The sequence below is a fragment of the Callospermophilus lateralis genome, chromosome 1 (assembly GCF_048772815.1).
Source record: "Callospermophilus lateralis isolate mCalLat2 chromosome 1, mCalLat2.hap1, whole genome shotgun sequence".
NCBI lineage: Eukaryota > Metazoa > Chordata > Mammalia > Rodentia > Sciuridae > Callospermophilus > Callospermophilus lateralis.
In genome coordinates this window covers 1,778,753-1,799,549 of record NC_135305.1, presented here as the reverse complement: position 1 = coordinate 1,799,549, position 20,797 = coordinate 1,778,753, and the positions used below count along the sequence as shown (strand labels likewise).

At 49.8% G+C, this 20,797-nt stretch overlaps 1 protein-coding gene across 1 annotated transcript in view; it reads left to right on the top strand.

Moving 5' to 3' along the window:
- The window catches only part of Ube3c (ubiquitin protein ligase E3C), a 91,263-nt gene extending 71,648 nt beyond the window's left edge, over window positions 1-19,615 (top strand). The window contains exons 20-24 of the mRNA XM_076873033.2: window positions 705-917; window positions 7,331-7,519; window positions 7,624-7,690; window positions 13,294-13,424; window positions 18,695-19,615. Coding sequence (XP_076729148.1) covers window positions 705-917; window positions 7,331-7,519; window positions 7,624-7,690; window positions 13,294-13,424; window positions 18,695-18,865 — 771 coding nt within the window. The 3' untranslated portion in view covers window positions 18,866-19,615. The remainder of the gene's footprint in view (window positions 1-704; window positions 918-7,330; window positions 7,520-7,623; window positions 7,691-13,293; window positions 13,425-18,694) is intronic.
- The last annotated feature ends 1,182 nt before the right edge of the window (window positions 19,616-20,797 follow it).

The window sequence follows — 20,797 nt, the reverse complement described above, 5'->3', positions numbered from 1 at the left end:
GTGGTATTTCTCAACTTGTGAAATCCCATGAAGTCCATTGTGGAACACAGCCACACGTGCGCTATGCTGCAGGGACAGTGGGGCAGAGATGGTCTGGCCGGCGACCCTGAGGAGCTCTGCTCACCACCTAACATCCCCTGCCTGTGAATGTGACTTCATTGGAAACAGGGTCAGTGCTGGATTGGAGTGGGTCTCAAAGTCAGCGACCAGTCTTTAGAGAAAGAGTTTAGTCTCCAGTACCTCCAAAGCAGACACACAGGGAGGGTGACCTTGAGAAGAGCCAGGAGCTGGGGACTCTGAAGGAGTCTCCCTGCCTGCACCCTGGCTCCAGGCTCTGTCCTGTGGGCTGTGAAAGGATCCCTGCTGCTGCTGCTGCTGCTGCTGCTGCTGCTGCTTTGTTCTTGGTGATTCTTGGGACATCGGTGAGGGCTCTACGACTACCATCCCCTCTGACCCTCTGGGAGTGCAGAGGAGTGGCCCACGTCCCTTCTGTCTCAGCACTCTGTCTCAGCCCCACACAGTCTGCAGTGAGCTGTGGCAGACTGGACGCTCCCAGGGAGTGCCTCGGTTGAGGCCTGGCCCGCGGGCTCACCCTGCCATGGCCACAGAGAAAGAGTCACTGTCTAGGACCCTGTTCAGTTGAGGAAGCATGACAGAAGCATCCGTGAATGCTAACCCTGTGCCCTGCTCTGTCCTGTCTGAAGGCTCTCTATGAAAACATGCTGGTGGAGCTGCCCTTTGCCGGCTTCTTCCTCTCCAAGCTGCTGGGCACCAGTGCCGACGTGGACATCCACCACCTAGCCTCCTTGGACCCCGAGGTCTACAGGAACCTGCTGTTCCTCAAGAGCTACGAGGAGGACGTGGAGGAGCTGGGGCTGAACTTCACCGTGGTGAACAACGACCTGGGAGAGGCCCAGGTGAGCAGGGCCCCTGCGTCTCTCCAGCCCGTGGCAGCGTTTCCTCTACCGCCCCTTTAACTCACCCGAGGTTGCTAAGAGAGTCACTGCGGCTGGGAGTCGGGAATCCCAGCAGCCGGGGGGCCTTGTAGTGAGAGGCCGGTCCGGCCTGCCCGCCTGCTTTCATCAAGACCGGTGTCCTCTGCTCCTGTGCCGCGGCATGGGGCAGCACCGCCAGGACGGACCTTTGGGAGTACACTGCTCCAGGTGCAGCCCCTGTGGGAGGCTTCCTGGCCTCGCTGAATGAGTGGTGGTTCTTGATACTTTACTTTTTCTTTTTTAAAAGGAAAAGAAGGCCTATATTGGAGGTTCAAACTAAGTTTTGTGTTGGGGGGTTTGGTTTAGTTTTGGGTTTTTTTTCCTTTTTTTCCAGTGTTCTGCCACTGACCTGCACCCTCTTAACTTTCTCAGAAACAACTTTACTGAGAGAGAAGTCACAGCATGAATTGGAGCCTCCCTGAATGTGCAGCTCAGTGGTGTTGATGTGTTTGTAGAGTCGAGCAGCCACCTTTAGAATGTTTCCCTTTCAGTTCTTCCAGAGGCACTTCTCCACTGAGCCACATTTCCAGCCTTTTTTTTTTTTTTTTTTTGGCATTGGGGATTGAACCCAGTGATACTTAACCACTGAGCCACATCCCCATCCATTTTTATATTTTATTTTGAGACAGGGTCTCACTGAGTTGCTTAGCACCTCAGCCTCCCATGCTGCTGAGATTATAAGCGTGCACCACAGTGCCCGACTCCAGCCCTGTACTTGTTCTTGTTGGTGGACCTTATTTATTTTCATTTATTTATATGCAGTGCTGAGAATCGAACCCAGGGCCTCACAGATGTGACGTAAGTGCTCTACCACTGAGCCACAGCCCCTGCCCTCTAGCCCTCTTTATTTGTATTTTCAGACGGGTCTCACTAAGTTGCCACAGGCCTCACTAAACTGCTGAGGCTAGCTTTCAACTTGCAGTCCTCCCTCCTCAGCCTTCCAGTTCATAGGAACTGCAGGTGGGTGGGCACCGCTGTACCCAACCAAAACATTTTGTTTGTCCTAGAAAAGAAACTGCTGGTCAGCAGTAGCCCCTCCACATCCTTAGCACCGCAGCCCACTTAGGCTCTCCCACCTGCCTCCTGGGACACTTCACACCATGGACTCTCGTGCGTTCTTGTGCAGTTGTGGGTACCAGGACTGGGCTCCTTTTTCTGGTTCCTCAACCTCCTTTTGGCCAAAGGCTGCAGTGGACATGTGTGCAGCATGCTGAGATGTGTAGATGAGTGGCTGCCACTGAGCCCTGCTTTAGACATGGAGAGCGCAGGCAGCAGCTGGGGCTCAGTGGGCCTGGATGGCCTGAGGTAGCAGCACCTGAGGTGCTGGCAGGGCCTGTCCGCTTCAGCCTTGGTCATCCCCCACACAACGGCCACAGTCAGACTGCTCAGGGATGATGCGAGAGGCTCCCACCAGGAGTTGGAAGGCATACTTGTTAATATCTCATGTGGCCCAGACTTGTTAGATGTGTGACTTCCTGTGCTTTCTCAATTCACATTTCCTTTTCAGAGTAAAAACTCAAATCACAGGAAAGACAGGTGGGTTGGTGTTTCTCTAGAGCAGAGCTTTTCTGAATCTAACAGCTGTATTTTACCCACAAATATACTGTTGTAAACTTTGCAGTTGTTTCTCAAATGGATATTATCACCCAGTTCTAATCTAGGCCTTCAGGTTGTTCATGAACTTTGCCCAGCTTAGAAATCCCTCCACTAGATAGGGATAAGTTCTGGTGCAAGGTGGGTGTGGGCCCGGGGCTTCCATCCCCACACCACAAAACTCACACCTGGTGTGCACAGTAGGCTGACTACAGACAACAGTAAAAATCCAGAAGAAAGTCTGTTGCTTGTTTTGTGGTGCTGGGGATTGAACTCGGGGCCTTGTGCATGTAAGGCAGACAACACTCTACCAACTGAGCTATAGCCCCAGCCCCAAGAAAGGAGTTTGAATGTTTTCACCATAACAGAAATGGTAGATGAGATGGGTATGTTTAACCTGCTCAAACATTACACAGTGCATAAGTGTATCAAATACCTATAGTATCCCATAAATTCATACAATTTTATTTTTATGTATCACTTAAAGATAAATTTAGAGCTGCTCATGGTGACACACACACCTGTAATCCCAGTGACTTGAGGGTGTGAGTCAAGAGGATCACAAGTTCAAGGCCAGCCTGGACAACTTAGTGAGGCCCTGTCTCAAAAATAGAAAATACCTGGGTGCATTGGTGGCACACGCCTGTGATCCCAGCGGCTCACGAGGCTGAGGCTCAAAAGACTAGACACCGAACCACTAGACGTGGCGCAGTTGTTCTGCCCTTCGGTGTTGACCTGAAGAACTCAAGTCATATGACATGCGCATCCCCGTGTGTATAGCAGCACAGTCCATAATAGCACACATGGCGCCGGCCGAGGGTCCATCAGTGGGTGAGTGGATGGAGGAAATGTGGCGCACATGCACAACGAAGTTCGACTCAGTCATAAAGAAGAATGAGATGATGTCATTTTCAGGAAAGTGGATGGGACTTGGGAACAGTATGTTAAGTAAAATAAGCCAAACTCAGAAGGTCAAGGGTCATCTGTGGAATCTAGAGAGGAAAAAGGAAAAGATGGGGGCAGATCTCATGAAAATCAAAGGAAGATAGTCGAGGAAAGGGACCCAGTGGGAGGAGGAGAGGGAGCGGAGAAGTGCTGGGCTGGGTGTGGCCAGAGTGTGGTGTCACAGTGTGCGTGTGCACATGTGTAACAAAGTCCACTGTAACATTAATTGTGATGCTCCAGCAAAAATGGAAGAGGAGGAAACGGAACCCAGGGCAAGAGGAAGGTCAAGATGCAGGTGGCTGTCGGGTCTTACCTGCTAGGAAGTCAGCTTCCTCTTGGACTCCAGGGAGAGCCCCCGTGTCACTCCAGAGCTGGTGCTGGCTGTCGGGCCTGGAGTATGTGACATCCTGTAGCGGGTGGTGTCAGAGCTGGTGGAAAAACCAGGAGCAAGGACACGTTGAGCACCTCTGCAGAAGAAGAGGTTTCGACTGAGTGCGCAGGGCTTGGAAGCAGGGACGACTCTGAGCCAGCCCATAGAAAAGCTGCACCTGGGGGTCACAATCAGAATAGAGTTTTAGGGGCTGGAATTGTGGCTCAGTGGTAGAGTGCTCGCCTGGCATAGGTGAGGCACTGGGTTCAATCCTCAGCACCACATAAAAATAAAGAGTTTTAGCTGAATGCAGTGGTGCTCACCTGTAATCCCAGCTATTTGGGAGCTGAGGCAGGAGGATCGAAAGTTTCAAGCCAGCCTTAGCAACTTAATGAGGTGCTAAGCAACTCAGTGAGACCCTGTCTCTAAATAAAATATAAAAAGGAGGGCTGGGGATGTGGCTCAGTGGTTGAGCACCCCAGGTTCAATCCCTGGTACCAAAATAAGTGTGTGGAGGGGACAAGAGATGGCAGGACCATGTTTTAATTTTGTTGCAACTTATGAACTGCTTTAGTTTTGGTGTCTTCTTTGTAGTGTACAGCCAAAGTCTCAATAGCGCAAAATTCCAAAGTTAGTTGGCAGGTGAGGTTTGTTTTCAGAGTTCAGGGCGATGTGCTCTGTGCCTCCTGGGTAACTTGTGAGAGCGAGTGAAAGCTCCTGAGCCCTGCAGAGCTGTGCCACCCACCTGGGCCTCCATCACGTCCCTGCAGGCAGTGCTAGAGTCTGCTACAAGCACAAGAAAGATTGCCTACTAAGTTTAGGAGTTATAGATGGCAATGTGTTAGAGTAATTGCAACTGGGCACCCTGGCACACACACATAATCCCAAAGCCAACCTCAACAACACATCAAGGCCCTAAATAACTCGATGAGACCCTGTCTTTAAATAAAATACAAAAAAGGGCTGGAGATATGGCTCAGTAGTTGAGAGCTCCTAGTTTCAATCCCCAGCACCCCTCTCAAAAAATAAAAAAAGGAGAAGAATTCCACTAAAGATTCTCATTAGAAAAACTGAGAAAGTCTGGTAAAGCCACATAGTTTGGAGAGAATCTTTTGTTTTTTTTGTAGAGGTAGATATACATAGGTAGTCCTCTCTTTAGGGTTACGTTTATAACACTGTGATTTAAAGATCTTTAATGCACAGATCCTTCATCCTGCTGGCGGTCATTGTTCATTTTTTCCTCTCACAGCAATGCTGCTGCTGCCAGATTTGTTTTCTTTGCTGTAATCAATATGGCTGTGTCTGTGCTGTTTAATAATGTACATGAAAATTTAGACTGCTGATGTATACACACATCCTCCTGGAGCAGAGCACTGAGGGTTGGGTGGGCCATGAGGTCATCTGCCACGTGGGAGGCCGCACTTGAGCCCCGTGGCCTTGGGCAGGCCACCTCCTCGCTCAGGAAGATGGTGCTAGAGGGTCAGTGAGCAGTGCAGCCGCAGGTACCAGCCAGCCATCACCAGCCCAGAGGTGCAGTGCCTGCTGGGGGAGACGCTTTAAGTGTGCCCTCCCACCCTGAATTTCAGTAGGCGTTTGATGTGACTTTTAAAATATACATAGTTGTGCCAGGCGTAGTGGCACAAACCTATAATCCCATCAGCTCAGGAGGCTGAGACAGGAGATCGTGAGTTCAAAGCCAGCCTGAGCAACAGCGAGGTGCTAAGCAACTCAGTGAGACGCTGTCTCTAGATAAAATACAAAATAGGGCTCAGGATGTGTCTCAGTGGCCAGGTGCCCCCTGAATTCAATCCCCAGTACCCCCCTCAAAAATGTGTGTGTATATACACAAACACACACACACACACACAGTTATTTCGATTTAGCCTGAGAGAGGATTTTGGTTGAAAAGTAATGCGAGCATTTTAAAGTTGTTAGAAGTACCAGTTTTGTGTGATGAGGCAGGGTCATAGGTTCCTTTAGCTGAGAACCTCACTGGTCCTCTGACTTCCAGATCACACAGGCACATCATCACTTATTACCTGCCTTTATCAGTTTAAAGTTTAATGCATGTAAATGTGATGGCTAGTTTGGTGAGACTTGGCCAACAGGTGGACTGTTGGAGTGTAAGTGAAGGACTTAAGGTAAGGAGCAGTCTTTGCTCACCCAGAGGCCACGGTTTGAAAGCTCACTGTCAGGCCCATTATTCCTACAATTGCAAGTTCATCAGAAGAAAGATGGAGCCAAAGAGTTGAAATTCAACAAATTCAACTCTGAGGTTTAAAGGTACATAATCTTTATAAAAATAAGAATGAGCAGACTATGCAAATGTAGGGTGATTGAAATGGCTTTTCTGTGATGCGGTAAGAAATCAGGTATAGGAGCCATCGCCTAGAGGGCGGCCCCATCTTGTCACTCTGGGAATGTGAAACGTGTACAAGGTCTAAAGGCTGTGAGAAGGAAGCCATTGGGGGTGTTGATGATGGGCCATCAGAGAGAAGGCTAGCAAGCCCCGCACAGCACCACTGACCTATAATCCCAGGGACTCGGGAGCCGGAGGCAGGAGGATTGCAAGGTGGAGACCAACCTCAGCACTTTAGCAAGGCCCTAAGGACTTGGCAAGATCCTGTCTCAAAATACAAAATAAAAAGGGCTTGGCTGGGATGTGACTCAGTGGTTAAGTGTACCTGGGTTCACTACCTAGTCCCCAAAAAAACAAAACAGGCTAGGGAGCCCACTGTGGGCCATTCTTGGTGTCCACCAGAGTAGCGCCCTTGTCATTCCATCACTGAACCAGCCCCTTCAAGGAACTTTAAAAGTCAACTCTTAGGCTGGGGGTGTGGCTCTGTTGTAGAGCATTGTCCTGCATGAGTGAGACCCTGGGTTGAGCCAAGCATTGCAAAATAAAATAAAAGCGAGCTCTTGTGTAGATGGCACTGCTGTGTTTGGGTGATCTGTGGGGTTCTGCCAGGCGGCTACACCCTCACAACACTCCAGGTGCACAAAGCAGGCTGCACGTCTTCGTCCTGGGGAGAGGTTTAAGGGCACAGTGAGGGGCAGCCATGTCCCTTGGCTGTGCGTCCTCACCACAGTGCTGTGTCACCAGCACTGCTGTAGGCCCTGGAGCCAGGTCCTGAACCGGCTCCTCACATGGCAAGCCCAGCAGTGCTTCGGCTTGAGTGGCTGTTTCCCACAGCCTTAGTTCCTTAAGGTGTCTCCTCCCGCATGGACCCTTGACCTGGGTGACCCTGGGCTCGTGTCCTGCCCACTGTGACCACTGACTTAAAATGAAGCCCTGGGGTACGCTGCTGCGGGCTGCCTTAGTGCTTGCAAAAGGCAGAATGGTGGCTCTCGAAAACCAGCAGGGAGCCTCGTTTTGCCCTGTCACATGCTTGGAGGGTCCTGATGGTGCTGTTTATTTTACTCCCAGGTGGTTGAACTCAAGCTTGGTGGGAAGGATATCCCCGTCACCAGTGCCAACCGCATCGCGTACATCCACCTGGTGGCAGACTACAGGCTGAACAAGCAGATCCGCCCACACTGCCTGGCTTTCCGACAGGGCCTGGCTAACGTTGTCAGCCTGGAGTGGCTCCGAATGTTCGACCAGCAGGAAATTCAGGTACCCTGCGTGCTGATGCTCAGGGACGTAGTCGTCTCGAGGAATAAAAAGCCTTCCTTAAAATTTGTCTCATGTGCTACTATTCAGACTGTTTTTTCCCCCAGGTATTAATTTCTGGTGCACAAGTTCCCATAAGTCTGGAGGACCTCAAATCCTTTACGAACTATTCAGGTACGTTTAATTTGCATTGCTCAAACACTGGAGTGCTAGTCAGGTACATGCCTGTAATCCCTGCTCCTCAGGAGACGGAGGCAGGAGGAGCTCAAGATCAAGACCAACCTGTGCAACTTGCAGGACCTGCCTGTCTCAGAAAGGGTTGGGGATGTGGCTGACTTTTAAAACACCCCGGGGCTCAATCCCCAGCACCAAAGACAGACAGACAGACAGACAGACACAGTGCCTGGCAGAAGCCTCTTCCTGTCCCCTTGTGCCTGGGCTTCTGTGCCTCTTCATACCTCCCTAAATTTCCACTTGGGAGCATCTGCTTTTTTTTTTTTGCTTTTTTTTTTTTAGGGGGTGTTGCTGGGGATGGAAGGGGGAACCCAGGGTTCCTGTGTGGGAGGCAAGTTCCCCCTGAGCCCCACCCCAGGCGTGCTTCTGGTCTTTTGCTGTTAAAAGCAGTGCTGGGTCTGGTGCATGGGGGCACACCTGGGACGTCCCAGCTGGGCAACACCTGTCTCCACGTGAGAGCTAGAGGCCGGGGCTGTGGCTGAGAGGTGGAGCACCAAGAAACAAATAGGCTGGGGATGTGGCTCAAGCGGTAGCGTGCTCACCTGGCATGTGTGCGGCCCAGGTTCGATCCTCAGCACCACATACAAACAAAGATGTTGTGTCTGCCGAAAACTAAAAAATAAACATTAAAATTCTCTCTCCCTCTCTCTTTAAAAAAAAAGAAAAGAAACAAACAGGCTCACCCCCATGCACACAAGCACACTGATAATGATGACTAAGAATTAGCCTTAATGAAGAGAAATTTTCCCCTGTGGTGCTGGGGATTGAACCCAGGTCCTTGTGAATGCCGGGCAAGCACTCTACCACTGAGCCACGACTCAAGTACTCACCCTCCAGGTTTTGTTAGAGCATTGTAGTCATACACAGTGATTGAGTTAGTCCTGACAGAATCGTATATGCACGGAATTTGATTTCACTTTGCAATCTTCCCACAACACTATTTACTTTCTGATTAAATTGAATGTATACCTTTCTCCTTTTTAAGAAAATGAAAAGGCACAAATGAGTCAGAAATGTTCAGAATACATATATCTGACAAGGAATTTGGACCCAGAGTATATTTTTAATATTCTGTAAGTTTATTGAGCGGGCAAAATCTCACTTATACAAATGGGTAAAAAGCCTTAAACCTCTACTTCCCCAAGAAGGCACATGGCCCTAGGCCCGTGGAGAGTCCTCCAACATACTGAGTGTTACAAGTTCCTGGGTTTTGCTTTGCTTTCTTTTGTTTAAGCCCTGTGTCTACTCAGTAATAGTTGAAAGAAAAAGAAAAAGGTCGCCCTTAATGCAGGATTTTACACAACCACTGTGGTGTCGCTGTGGTCTTCCCTTATACTTCATTCCTCTAGTACTGAGTGAGCTTGTGTTTATAGTAGGTATTCTGGGATTCTGTGTGTTTGTGTAACATTAGTAGTAAAAACGTGTTTCTGCACTGTCCCTGTTGGTGCAGTTGATCTGGTGTATTTGACCTCAGAGCACAGTGAGCGCAGTGTGTGTCCCTGCCTGTCGTCATTTGTCTCAGCAGAAGGTGGGCGCGAGGTGGAAGACTGCCCTCCACAGGGTGTGAGCATCCCGGGAGGTGAACTGCAAGTGGGTGTGGCTCGTGCCAGCCCCTGACCAGGCCGAGCACACCCTCTGCCCTTGCAGCCCGTCCTCACCTGGACATCAGGCTCAATGGGAGTGTGAAGGGGGCGGGCGCTGCGAGCCACCCATCCCTATTGTCATGGCCCTGACACACTGAGTACTTTATGTGGCTCAGAAAACACTTGGAGTGGAAGACGCAGCAGATTCTGAAACAGTTTGTGTCATCCCACATTTTCATGTGCTCTTCTTTTTTTTTTAAACATCTTGAAATGAGTGTACATTCCTTTTCAAATAATTTTTAAGCCATAACACATACCCTGGGCAGGACTTTCAGCCCAGGCAAAGGAGATCAAAAGATCCCCTGCTCAATGGTCTTCATTAGTCTAATATCAGAGCAGACCAAAAAATACACACAAATAAAAGTATAGATTAATATCCGTTATGAACATATAAGTAGAAATCTTGAGCAGAACATCAGAAAACTGAATCCAGGAGCCAGGCACGTTGGCACACACCTGCAATCCCAGCAACTCTGGGGGCTGGGACAGGAGGGTCATGAGTCCAAGGCCAGCCTGGTCAACTTAGCAAGATCCTGTCTAAAAGTGAAGAAGGGCTGGGGGTGTGGCTCAGGTGGAGCACTGGGTTCAGTCCCCAGCACTGCAGCAAGGTTGGGAACGGGAACTGAAGCTGTGGCGAGTTGAAGGGACACCCACAGGTTCACTCGTGAGTCCCACACAGGGCAGATAAAGGACAGAGCCCACAGGAGCCTCTCGGTAGAGGGAAAGCCAGCACTGGAGGCTGCTGAACTCAAGACAAAACGCTCAGGCGGCCATGCTGGGAGGGAGCCCCTGAGCCTGCCCTGGACCCTGCATGGCCCCTGGCAGCACCCTGAGTGCCAGGCACACCAGACAGGGTGGCCTGCCACCATTCCTGCAGCGTGGCTCTGGTCTCTAGCTGGTGCGACAAGGCAGGCAGGCAGTAGGAAACTGAAGAGAATGTGGGAAGAAAGACGTCAGTTTGAAAACCAGAGAAAGAAGTAAAACTTGTCATGGATAAAGTGACAAAAAAAGCCCTAAAAACTCAGCAGGATTGATCAGGTCGATACATAGACACCGGTTGTATTTCTGTATACAGTCCAAGAATGGAATCAGATAACTCCACTCATCATAGCATCAGAAAGGATAAAACCCAAATAAACTTAGCAAAGTAAATATAGACTTGTACACTGAAGACTGCAAACATTGTTAAGAGAAATTAAAGGAGATTAAGTACATGGATTGGAAGAAATTAAAGGAGATTAAGTACATGGATTGGAAGACTCATTTTACCATCGTTAAAATGGTAATTCCCTTCAAATTGATCTATAAATCTAATCTGGTCTCTGTCAAAATCCTAGCAGAGTTTTTTGTAGAAATAATAAAGCTGATTTTAAAATTTATTTTGAACATAAAGGATCAAGATTTGGCCTGGGGCCAGGTGCAGTGGGTGGGGAGGCTGAGGCGGGAAGATCACAAGTTCAAAGCCAGCCTCAGCAACAAAAGGATGCTAAGCAACTCAGACCCTGTCTCTAAGTAAAATACAAAATGGGTTGGGGATGTGGCTCAGTGGTTGACTGTCCCGAGTTCAATCCCTATATTCCCCCCCCCCAAAAAAAAAAAATTAGGCCTGGGGTTGTAGCTCAGGAGTAGAGTGCTTGCTAGCATGTGTGAGGTACAGAGTTTGATTCTCAGTGCCACATGAAAATAAGTAAGTAAATAAAATAAAGATATTGTGTCCATCTACAACTAATATGTGTGTGTGTGTTTTTAAAAAAAGGATCAAGCCAGGCACAGTGGCATATGCCTGTAACCCCAACAGCTCAGGAGGCTGAGACAGTAGGATCTTAAAAACTTAAAAACCAGCCTTAGCAGTGGCGAGGCGCTTAGCAACTCTGTGAGACGCTGTCTCTAAGGATCAAGGTTAGCCAAAGTAATTTGGTAGAAGAAGATTGAAAGACCTAGTCCTGATTCAGAACTCAGTACCAAGCCACTGGTCTCGGCCCCTGCACAGGCGCGCCTTCAGCGGAACCCAGTTTGGAATCAGAAACAAGTCCTTGTGGTCAGCTGGCTCTTCAGGAGGACCCAGGACGATTCGGCAGGTACTGGGACGTACCCATCCGAGAGTGACTGCACTTAGAACCTTGTGTCACATACACCCAAAAAGGTGAACTCAGGATAGGTAAGCGCTAGGGCTCCTGAATCTGAGAAGAGCACGTGGCAGGGGCTTCATGACTTTAGAGCAGTCGGATTGTAGTTGTGACACCAGCATGTGATCCAGAAAAGGAGATCGAGACCTCCTTCTTCCTATGAGTCACAATGTTTTGTGTTTCAAAAGAAACCATCAAGATATACAGATGGAGTCATGTATTCCTTTAATCCCAGTGACCGGAGAGGCTAGGGAGGAAGATCCCAAGTTCAAGACCAGCCTCAGACAGACCCTGTCTCATAAATCAACAAAAGGAGTTGTGAAGGGCTCTGGGTTCAATCCCCAGTGTGGGGTTGGTGGGGTAGTTTAAATGGTGGATTTTATGTATTTTACCACCATAACAACAACAAATTCTGCCCAGCTCCCTGTGTTCTGCTGAATGCTGTTTGTATATGAAACACCTAAAAGTATGTTTACCCATACAGTTGGTTCATGGTTGTCTTTGGATTAGAATCTTTTTGAGGACATAGAAATATTCAAAGCCGGATTTTGTTGAAGTTGTAAAATTCTAAATATGTTAAATATCACGTGTGTGTGTGTGTGTGTGTGTGTGTGTGTGTGTGTGTGTGTATTCTGTAGTTAACCTGTTTGCTCTATATTTGAGCTCAGATTTTATGAGAAGGCAAATAGCACCAGGATCACATTGTCCTCACTCTCGGGTCATAAGCTTAAGAAAGTGAAATCCATCTGACCTTTCTTTGCCAAGAATCTGTCTTGGGTGGTTTGGATGACCCGCTCTCACTGAAGCCTTCCACCTTGAATGATCTTGGCTGTTCCAGTAAATAGGGTTAAAGAATTACCATATTCATTTGGTGCCAATTGATGCACTTAAGATGTCTTATTGGTGTTATTTCTGTAGTGTATTAACAATAAGGGAACAACTAGAGCAATTATCTTAGTTTTAGGAAGCACTTAAGGAGATTAAAAGTTGAAAGTAGCAGACCCCACATTTACAATAGTCTCCTGCTCACATGTGAGGTTGGTTGTTAGGCATGGCCGGTACCCAGGGTCTACCGTGTTTGGGTGCACTGACCACATGTGAAGCCCTGTACATTCTGGTTTGCTCAGCAGGTGTTGGTTTCTGACCAGCAGAGTTCCTAGAAAGCAGAGCCTTGTGCCACCAGTGTTCGTCTTGTGACCAACCACCTGCCTGTTCCCTGTTCTGTTCTTGTCTGCCTCAGCCCTCTGACTCTTGGTCCCTCATGCTTTGCCCACCATCTCTGGGGTTAGGGACAGATGTTTTTTTTAAGATTAGCTTTTAAGACAAGCCTGGTGGAACCTGCAGTTCCCTCTGATTGCTGACCTCAGACCTTCAGAGCATCCCACGGACCCTGCTGGCCAGACACAGCAGCACACCCTCTATTCCTAGCCCCTCCCGGGGATGAGGCAGGAGGATCCCAAGGCCCAGGCCAGCCTGGGCGCTTCAGTCAGACACTGTCTCCACAGAAACAGTAAAAAAGGCTGTGCTGTGGCTCTGTGGCAGAGCATGTGCCCAGCAAGCACGAGGCTCTGGGTTCAGCCCAGTGCCACAGAGAGCAAGAAAGAGCGCCCTGCTTTTGCATGTGTTATGTATTTGTTTTCATGTGGAACCCAGTCCCTCTGACTCAGTCATGTGGGCAGAGCCTCACACAGGGTAGGCAAGTGCTCTGCCACTGAGCCCAGCCCCAGCCCTGTGTGTTTTACTTTCAATAAGATGTCTGTCCGTTTTATTGTAGGAGGCTATTCTGCCGATCACCCTGTCATTAAAATCTTCTGGAGAGTCGTAGAAGGTTTCACTGATGAAGAGAAGCGCAAGCTGCTCAAGTTTGTGACGAGCTGTTCCCGACCCCCTCTCCTGGGGTTCAAGGTACACAACCTGCATGCCTTGCTCTACGCTGAGTTCCACGGCCTGGAATGTGCCCAGCACCAGCCCGGAGTGGCCCAGGGATGACCCTGCATCCAGCTGGAGTAGCTGTGTGGACAAGCAGGAGTCTCGTGAATCTTCGGGGTCTGGGGCAGTTCTTAGCATGACTGGAAGAATACATCCTGACCCTCGCCGCCGTGTACCTCGTGTTGCCTAGCTCTCCCTCTGGGTATTAATATTGATCTCATATAACTTGGATTATTATTTTTAGCAATTGAAATTGCTTGCAGGAGCTGGATATGGTGGCAGAGTGCCTCACTGAATTGATGAGGCTGAGACAGGAGGATCACAAGTTCAAGGCCAGCCTCAGCAATGCAGTAAGGCCCTAATCGACTTAGTGAGACTCTGTCTCTAAATAAAGTATAAAAACGGGGGGATGTGTCTCAGTGGTTAAACACCCCTGGGTTCAATCCCTGGTACCCAAAAATAAATAAATACAGCAGGCTGAGGCAGAAGGGTGCAAGATTCAGGCCAGCCTGGGTAACTTAGCAAGACCCCATCTCAGAAAAAAATAAGAAGGGCTGGGGATGATGCTCAATGGTAAAGTGCCCTGGGTTCAGTCTCTGTACCACAAAAAGTGTGTGGTCCTGAGTGAGCAAGCGGCACTGCACCAGGGGATGCTCCTGGCTGGCTCCCCCCCCCCCCCCCCCCCCCCCCCCGTGGATGGAGAGTGACCCTCATGGCAGGGAGCACTTCCTGCCCACCCCCAGGGCATCGGCGGGTGAAAGAGTGCACGCCCCCTGTGCAGCACCAAGAATAGTCTTGCCACTTAAGTGTGTTTTCTGCTGTTCTGCTTTTGGTACTGAGGATTGAGCCCAGGGCATTAGCTACTGAGCTACATCGAGCATTGTTTTATTTTGTGACAGGGTCTCACCACGTTGCCCAGGCTGGCCTTGATCTTATGTTAGGACAGGGACCAAAGGAGAACTAGAAATAACACCATTATTCTGAGGACACAAGGCAGTATTCTCTCAAGTACTTGAAACTAAAATGAAAGCATTACCTTTTTGAGACAGACAGGATCTCTGATGGCAGGGATGACAAGTGCTGGCCAAGTCTCCAAGTAGATGGTGTTACTTAGGCTCAAGCCTCCAGAACTGGGCAGTTACAGGCGTGTGCCACCGCGCCCAAATGCAGCTTGAGAGTTCAATGCCACTAGGTGATTTTACCAGTAACACTTGCCCTGAGAGACAGGTCTTCTGGGATCTTCCTTTCAAAACAGTGCCAACCTGTTCCCCTGCAAAGAGAGTGGGGCCAGGGATGCTCTCCTGTCAAGCAGTCAGTGCTGGCCAGTGGGCATGGGGAGCCCGCCTGGGAGAGCGCAGGAGAATGCCAGCCCGCCTTGGCACGCAGAGGCCTCCAGGCCATCTCCTGTACAGGGGTCATAGACATTGGGGAGGGCGTGTTCCTTAGCTCCTTTTTGGTGCTGGGTACTGAACCCAGGATGCTTCACCACTGAGCCACATCCCCGGCCCTTTTTTTCTTTTGTATTTAATTTTCACTAAGTTGCTTATGCTGGCTTTGAACTCCCAATCCTCCTCCCTCGGCCTCCCCAGCCACTGGAATTACAGGCATGCACAACCACAGCCTGCTTTTCTTTCTTTTTTTTTTTTTTTTTTTTAATTCTGGTGATTTAAACCAGCAGCACTTGACCACCGAATCACATCTCCATCATCCCTTTTTATTTTTTATTTTGAGGCTGGGTCTTGCTAAGTTGCTGAAGCTGGCCTTTAAGTTTTGATTGTCCTGCCTCAGCCTTCCAAATCGCTGGGAATACAGACACACGTTCCTGTGCCTGGCTTTGGTTCATTAGCTTTTAAAATCCCAAACAAATGGTGGTGAGAACTTGTCTCCCTGACAGGGCCCTGCACAGGCATGACTGGGTTGCTAGGCCAGGAAGGTACGCTGCACTGTGCTAGGAGATGATCTTCCTGTTCTGGACTTTGTCTTACGTGCTGCGCACAAAACTTAGAGTTCTCCACGCGAAGTGTTTGTGCAGCTGTCCTGTGACATGGCTCGGTGTGCCCCTAGGAGGCTGCCAGCACCCTGCAGGCTGTAGAGGCAGGCCTCACTAAAAGTGACAGAACCCTCAGTTTCAGTTACAGATTATTGCAGAAGAATAACATCTGCTAAAGCTAATTAAAGTTTAATGTGTTTAATAAATGTGGTTGTTACATACCAAAAAAATCATTAAAGTGCTGTACCAAAGCACTAAGTTACCATCAGACCACATAATAAATTGATGATTTTCTCACTCTGGATTAATGCAGATTCCTGTCGTACTATGTTTAATTATACAGAGAATGGTGCCCTCGACTTGGATTTCAATGAAGAACTTAATTTTTTCACCTTTTAGGCTGCAAGTAGAAAATTCAATTAACATTAGGAAGGAAACCCTACAGGGTGGCATCTCACTGCAGAACTCTCTGAGCGCTTCCCACTTACCCAGAGGCTTTGCCAGCACTCACCACCTCTGTCACCAAGATCCTTTTCTGCCTCAAAAACAGGATGATTTCATTTTAGTTTCTTCAAGCACTTGAGAGAGTAGTTGCCCTGAATATTCAAAATAGTGAGTGGTAAATTGAATGTAATTTCTAGTTGTCCTTTGGTTCCTGTTCTAACATTTTCATGAGCAATTTAAAAGTAGCATATAAACTACAATTAGAAAGAGAAACAGTGGTTTTTAGCAAATGCTATATGCTCTGTGTAGTGTGTGTGTGTGTGTCTGCGCACGCACATGATCTGTGTACTTTTAGGGGTGGGCACTGGGTATTGAACCCAGGAGCACGTAACCACCAAGCCACGTCCGCAGACCTTCTACTTTTCATTTTGAGACAGGGCCTTGCTAAGTTGCTGGGGCTGGCTTTGAACTTGGAACCCTCCTGCCTCAGCCTCTTGTTGCTGGGATTCCAGGCTGCCCCACCACACCTGGCCCCACATGCATTTCCTGTGGAGGTATATTAACAGTAGAGAGGACTGCACGGCAGAGGGTAAGAAGCTCTGGCCAGCAGCAATGTGGGACTGTGGACAGCTGCTCCCAGAAATTCCACCAGGATAGGAACTCTGCTCCAATTCTGCTTTCCCTTCTCTACTCGAGTGCTTGGGAGGGGATCAGTGTCTCTCATGTCATGATCGGCTTGTGGGCAGGCTTTTCCACCCTGTGTAACCTTGGGCTGGGATACAGCTCCCAAGAGGTGTGTGTGGCATGCACATGCCTCAGGTCGTGGTTCTTGGGTTCGGTCCTGACCTCCTGTCCTGGGCTACTAAGTGAAGTCTGCCCTCTCCCTCCCACCAGGGCATTGGGGGCGCCACTCAGGCTGGTAACTGTTGGCTCCCCGGACCAGATGGACCGCCAGCCTCTGCAGCCAGCAGGCCAGGGCAGGCCATGCTCAGGCGTCCCTCTGTTGGGTGGGAACACCAGGCTGTGACCTGACACTGCCTGTGCTCAAGAGCAGGACATAGTCACTGGTTATTAGTGTCCAAGGGACCACTTCTCCTTAGATCTCTCACAGTAGGTCTGCACTTAGCCAGGCATGATGTATGGGTATTTAGCCCACAGTTACACATGGACAGTTGTAGACTTCAGAACATAATTATTAATCACATAATTATTTGTAAATCATTGAAACAGCCCCCATACCCATTAGTAAATAATGCTACTTATATGCACCCTCAAGAAAGAATGAGAGTAGCAGGACACGGTGGCTCACACCTATAATCCTATAGGCTAGGGAGATAGAGACAGGGAGATCGCAAGTTCAACGCCAGCCTCAGCAGTGGCGATGTGCTAAGCAACTCGGTGAGACCCTGTCTATAGAAAATACAAAATAGGGCTGGGGATGTGGCTCAGTAGTCGAGTGCCTCTGACTCCAATTCCCAGTACCAAAAAAAAGAAAGAAAGAAAGAGAAACTGGTTGGGGAGGGTCACTAGGACTTCCCACTGTGTGAGAAACCACAGGCTTGTGGGAGTGAGGGCACACTTTCTCCCAACTGTAGAGTGCCTTACCACATCTAAAAGATAAAGGTTCCTCAGCACCGTCAGTATCCAGAGGATGCCCCACGCTCCTCTCGCCGCTCGGTGCCAGCAGGCCGTGTCCGCACAGTGTGTCTCTTTAATCTCCTCTCATCTTCTGGGTCCCCTCTGTTTCGCCTTGTCATTAGTGAGGGTACTGGGGCTTCTTTGTGTATCTCATAGAACAGTAGTGGTCCCTGCACATTCTAAATGTGGATTCTCCTTTGGCAGTGACAAAGATTCCAAGGCAGGTCCATCGGGGGGCGGGCCAGGGTCTGAGACCATCCTGCTTATTGCTGCCCATTGGTCAGGAGTAGAGAAAGCTTGTTCAAATTCAGACTATCTGGCTCCGACTTAGGCTGGCGAGTTGGTGTGGGGCTGCCGTGTTTTACTCAGCATGTTTGAGCCCCTGAGTTTCACTTCTGCACTACCAAAAAAAAAAAAAAAATGGATGTAGACTTGTAAGTTTTGTTTTGTTTTGGTTACCAGAGATTGAGCCCAGGGATGCTTAACCACTGAGTCATAATTATTTTATTTAGAGATAGGGTCTTGCTAAGTTGCTGAGGGTGGCTTTGCACTTGTAATCCTGCTGCCTCAGCCTCCCAGGCCACTGGGATCGGCGGTGTGCACCCTGTTCCCGAGTTCCTTTGGTTTTCTATTTGGTGTCTTTTCCCAGTGATGACCTTTATTCCCGTGCTTGGACCAGGGATTAGGTGGAGGGTTCTATTTAATTTCCCCGGTGTCTGCGGGTTCCTTCCCTTCTTCCTCTCACTTGGATCAGGCTTGTCCATGGCTGTCTGCATGAGCCTTCAGTGACACAGACAGCACTTGATCTTTGCATCAGCTGATGGCCACCCCACCCTGCCCTAAGTCAGCTCTTGACCCTTGCACCTTCCACACATTGAGCACATCTCTAAAGGTCCAACAGCAGAGCCTGCAGGAACCCTGCTCCCTGGAGAAGTGGCCTCCAGTAAGCCCGCGTGCTCCTGCCCCTCGAGCATAGGGCACGCTCCTCTCGCCGCTCGGTGCCAGCAGGCCGTGTCGGCACAGTGTGTCTCTTTAATCAGCACGGCACTGGGCTGATGCCGAGCAGGTCCTCCTCGGCCCTTCCTTGTGGAGTGGGTGTCCTTGTGTGCGCTCGCGTGTGTGCTTCTGCAGGACTCTGTGGGTAAGGTGTGTCCTGTGCCTTGCTGTCTTCCAGGAGCTGTACCCGGCCTTTTGCATTCACAACGGAGGCTCTGACCTCGAGCGGCTCCCCACAGCCAGCACCTGCATGAACCTACTGAAGCTCCCAGAGTTTTACGATGAGACCCTTCTGCGAAGCAAGCTGCTCTATGCCATCGAGTGTGCTGCTGGCTTTGAGCTGAGCTGAGCTGAGCTGGACCCGACCCTCCCAGAGCAGCCAGCACCTCCCCGGGCCCAGAGAGTGCTCCGGCTGGACCCCGGCTCTCCAGGCTCCTCCCTCCTCCTGGCATTCCTCCCTCCCTCATTTTTTAGATGATTTTTATTACAACATGGTCACTTATTTAGATGGACATTGCTTAACAATTGTTTCGTGCCAGGTGGCTGATGTAGTAACTTTGCCAAGAAGAGCACAGTTTTTAGACAAGTGGCAACTCAGTGAAATTAACCAAAGATGAAGCTTTGGCTTTGCTGACCTTGTTAGACTCCTTCTGAGCCGCGGCTGCCACCTCCTGTGGGGCACCCCACAGTCTGTGACCGACTGAGGGGCCAAGGCGCCGCCCTCTGGGGCCACTGCTTCTCCTGTGGTTGATTGTTTACAGCCTAGTTGTTAAAACTAAAGGCACTTCCTGCTGCCTCCCGAGGTTAGGTTGGACAGTAGGTGGTGGTAGTGTATTTGTGCTTCTCTCGCCATTTCTCCCAGGTGGGACCGGCATGCTTGTTCTCAGTGTAGCGTTGACCTGCATCATGATGGCTTGGGTATTGCTGTGGGGTGCGAGGTGGTCATGCATTCTCGTCTGTCTGTCTCCACGTGGTGCCTGGAGAGCTTCCGGGGGAGGCCGAGGAGGGTCCACACACCACCGCCCGCGTGTGGCCTGCAGTGAGTGGTGGCTGGGGGCGTGGAGGCCCTGCAGCTTCTATTAAAGTCATTTGAACCAAAGTGGCGGGCTGCGTCTCTCCATGACCATGCGCCCTCCTCAGTCCGGCTGCAGTGCCCATCACCCAGGGCGTCTTGGGGTACCTCACTCCCGTGCTTCCGGCTGCTGCTGTGACATGGAGATGGGCGTTCCTGGCACGTGTGGGGAGGGGGAGTCTCACAAAGGCACTTTATCACGACCTCTGTCTCCTCAGCAGCATCGGGTGCTCGCTGCTTGGGCAGCTGAGCTGGTGCTGGGGAGTGCTGCAAACCCAGTCCCTGTGCTCCCGCGTCCCCTCCGCTGGAGGCCTGTCGGCCATTGAAGTCAATAGACCAGAATTAGCAATACGCTTCTAAATGGGAAAACAGAACGACACTTTTAAGACAATGACCGTTATCAAAACAAAATGTATAATTTCTTAATTTGAATAATAAATTAAGTGTTTAAATGCTATTTGTAGTCTTGATAAACAAATAAATAGCATTTGTCTTTGGTTTTTTTTTTTTTTATAAAGGTTGTTTATGCTGAGTGTTCATATCTTTGTGTATTTGATTATTGGTATTTTAGACCTGGAATGTCTGAGACTGAAGAGGACTGGCGGGGACGCAGGCCATGTCTCCCCTTGGCCCTCTGCACTTACTTACTCATGTTCCAGTGGCTGAGGGTTTGCACTCTGTTTTCTCCCCAAGATGGTGTTGGAGCTCTGCCCCGGAGGGCTCCTGCGGTGAGGTGACAGCTCCCCAGGCAGGCTGCTGGCCAGGGTGCTCCTTGTGGGCCCTGGATGCCACGTGGGGCCGCGAGGGCCAGGAGGATGTTGAGAGGCCAATGCCCGCCCAGTCTCAGATGCTGTCTTGCCAGATCTTTTTTTTTTAGTTGTGGATGGACCTTTATTTTATTCACTTATTTATATGTGGTGCCTCACCCGTGCTAAGAAAGCCCTCTCCACCAGCCACGCCCCAGCCCTTCCAAGGTCTGTGGTTTGCCTCAGGCTGTTGAAGTTTTCAGAGAGGACTCATTCATCCTTTTATTAGCTTTCTCGGTTCTGTTCTGTTCTGGTTTCAGCTCAGTGCTGAGTTCGTGGCTGGCTGTTGCAGGCATTTCCACGAGCTGTCGTCTGCCATCCGGCTTGTGAAGGCAGCGTTGTCAGGGTACACCGTGCCATGCCTCAGAGCGGCACAGCCCAGCTGCAGGGCCGCCCAGTCTGA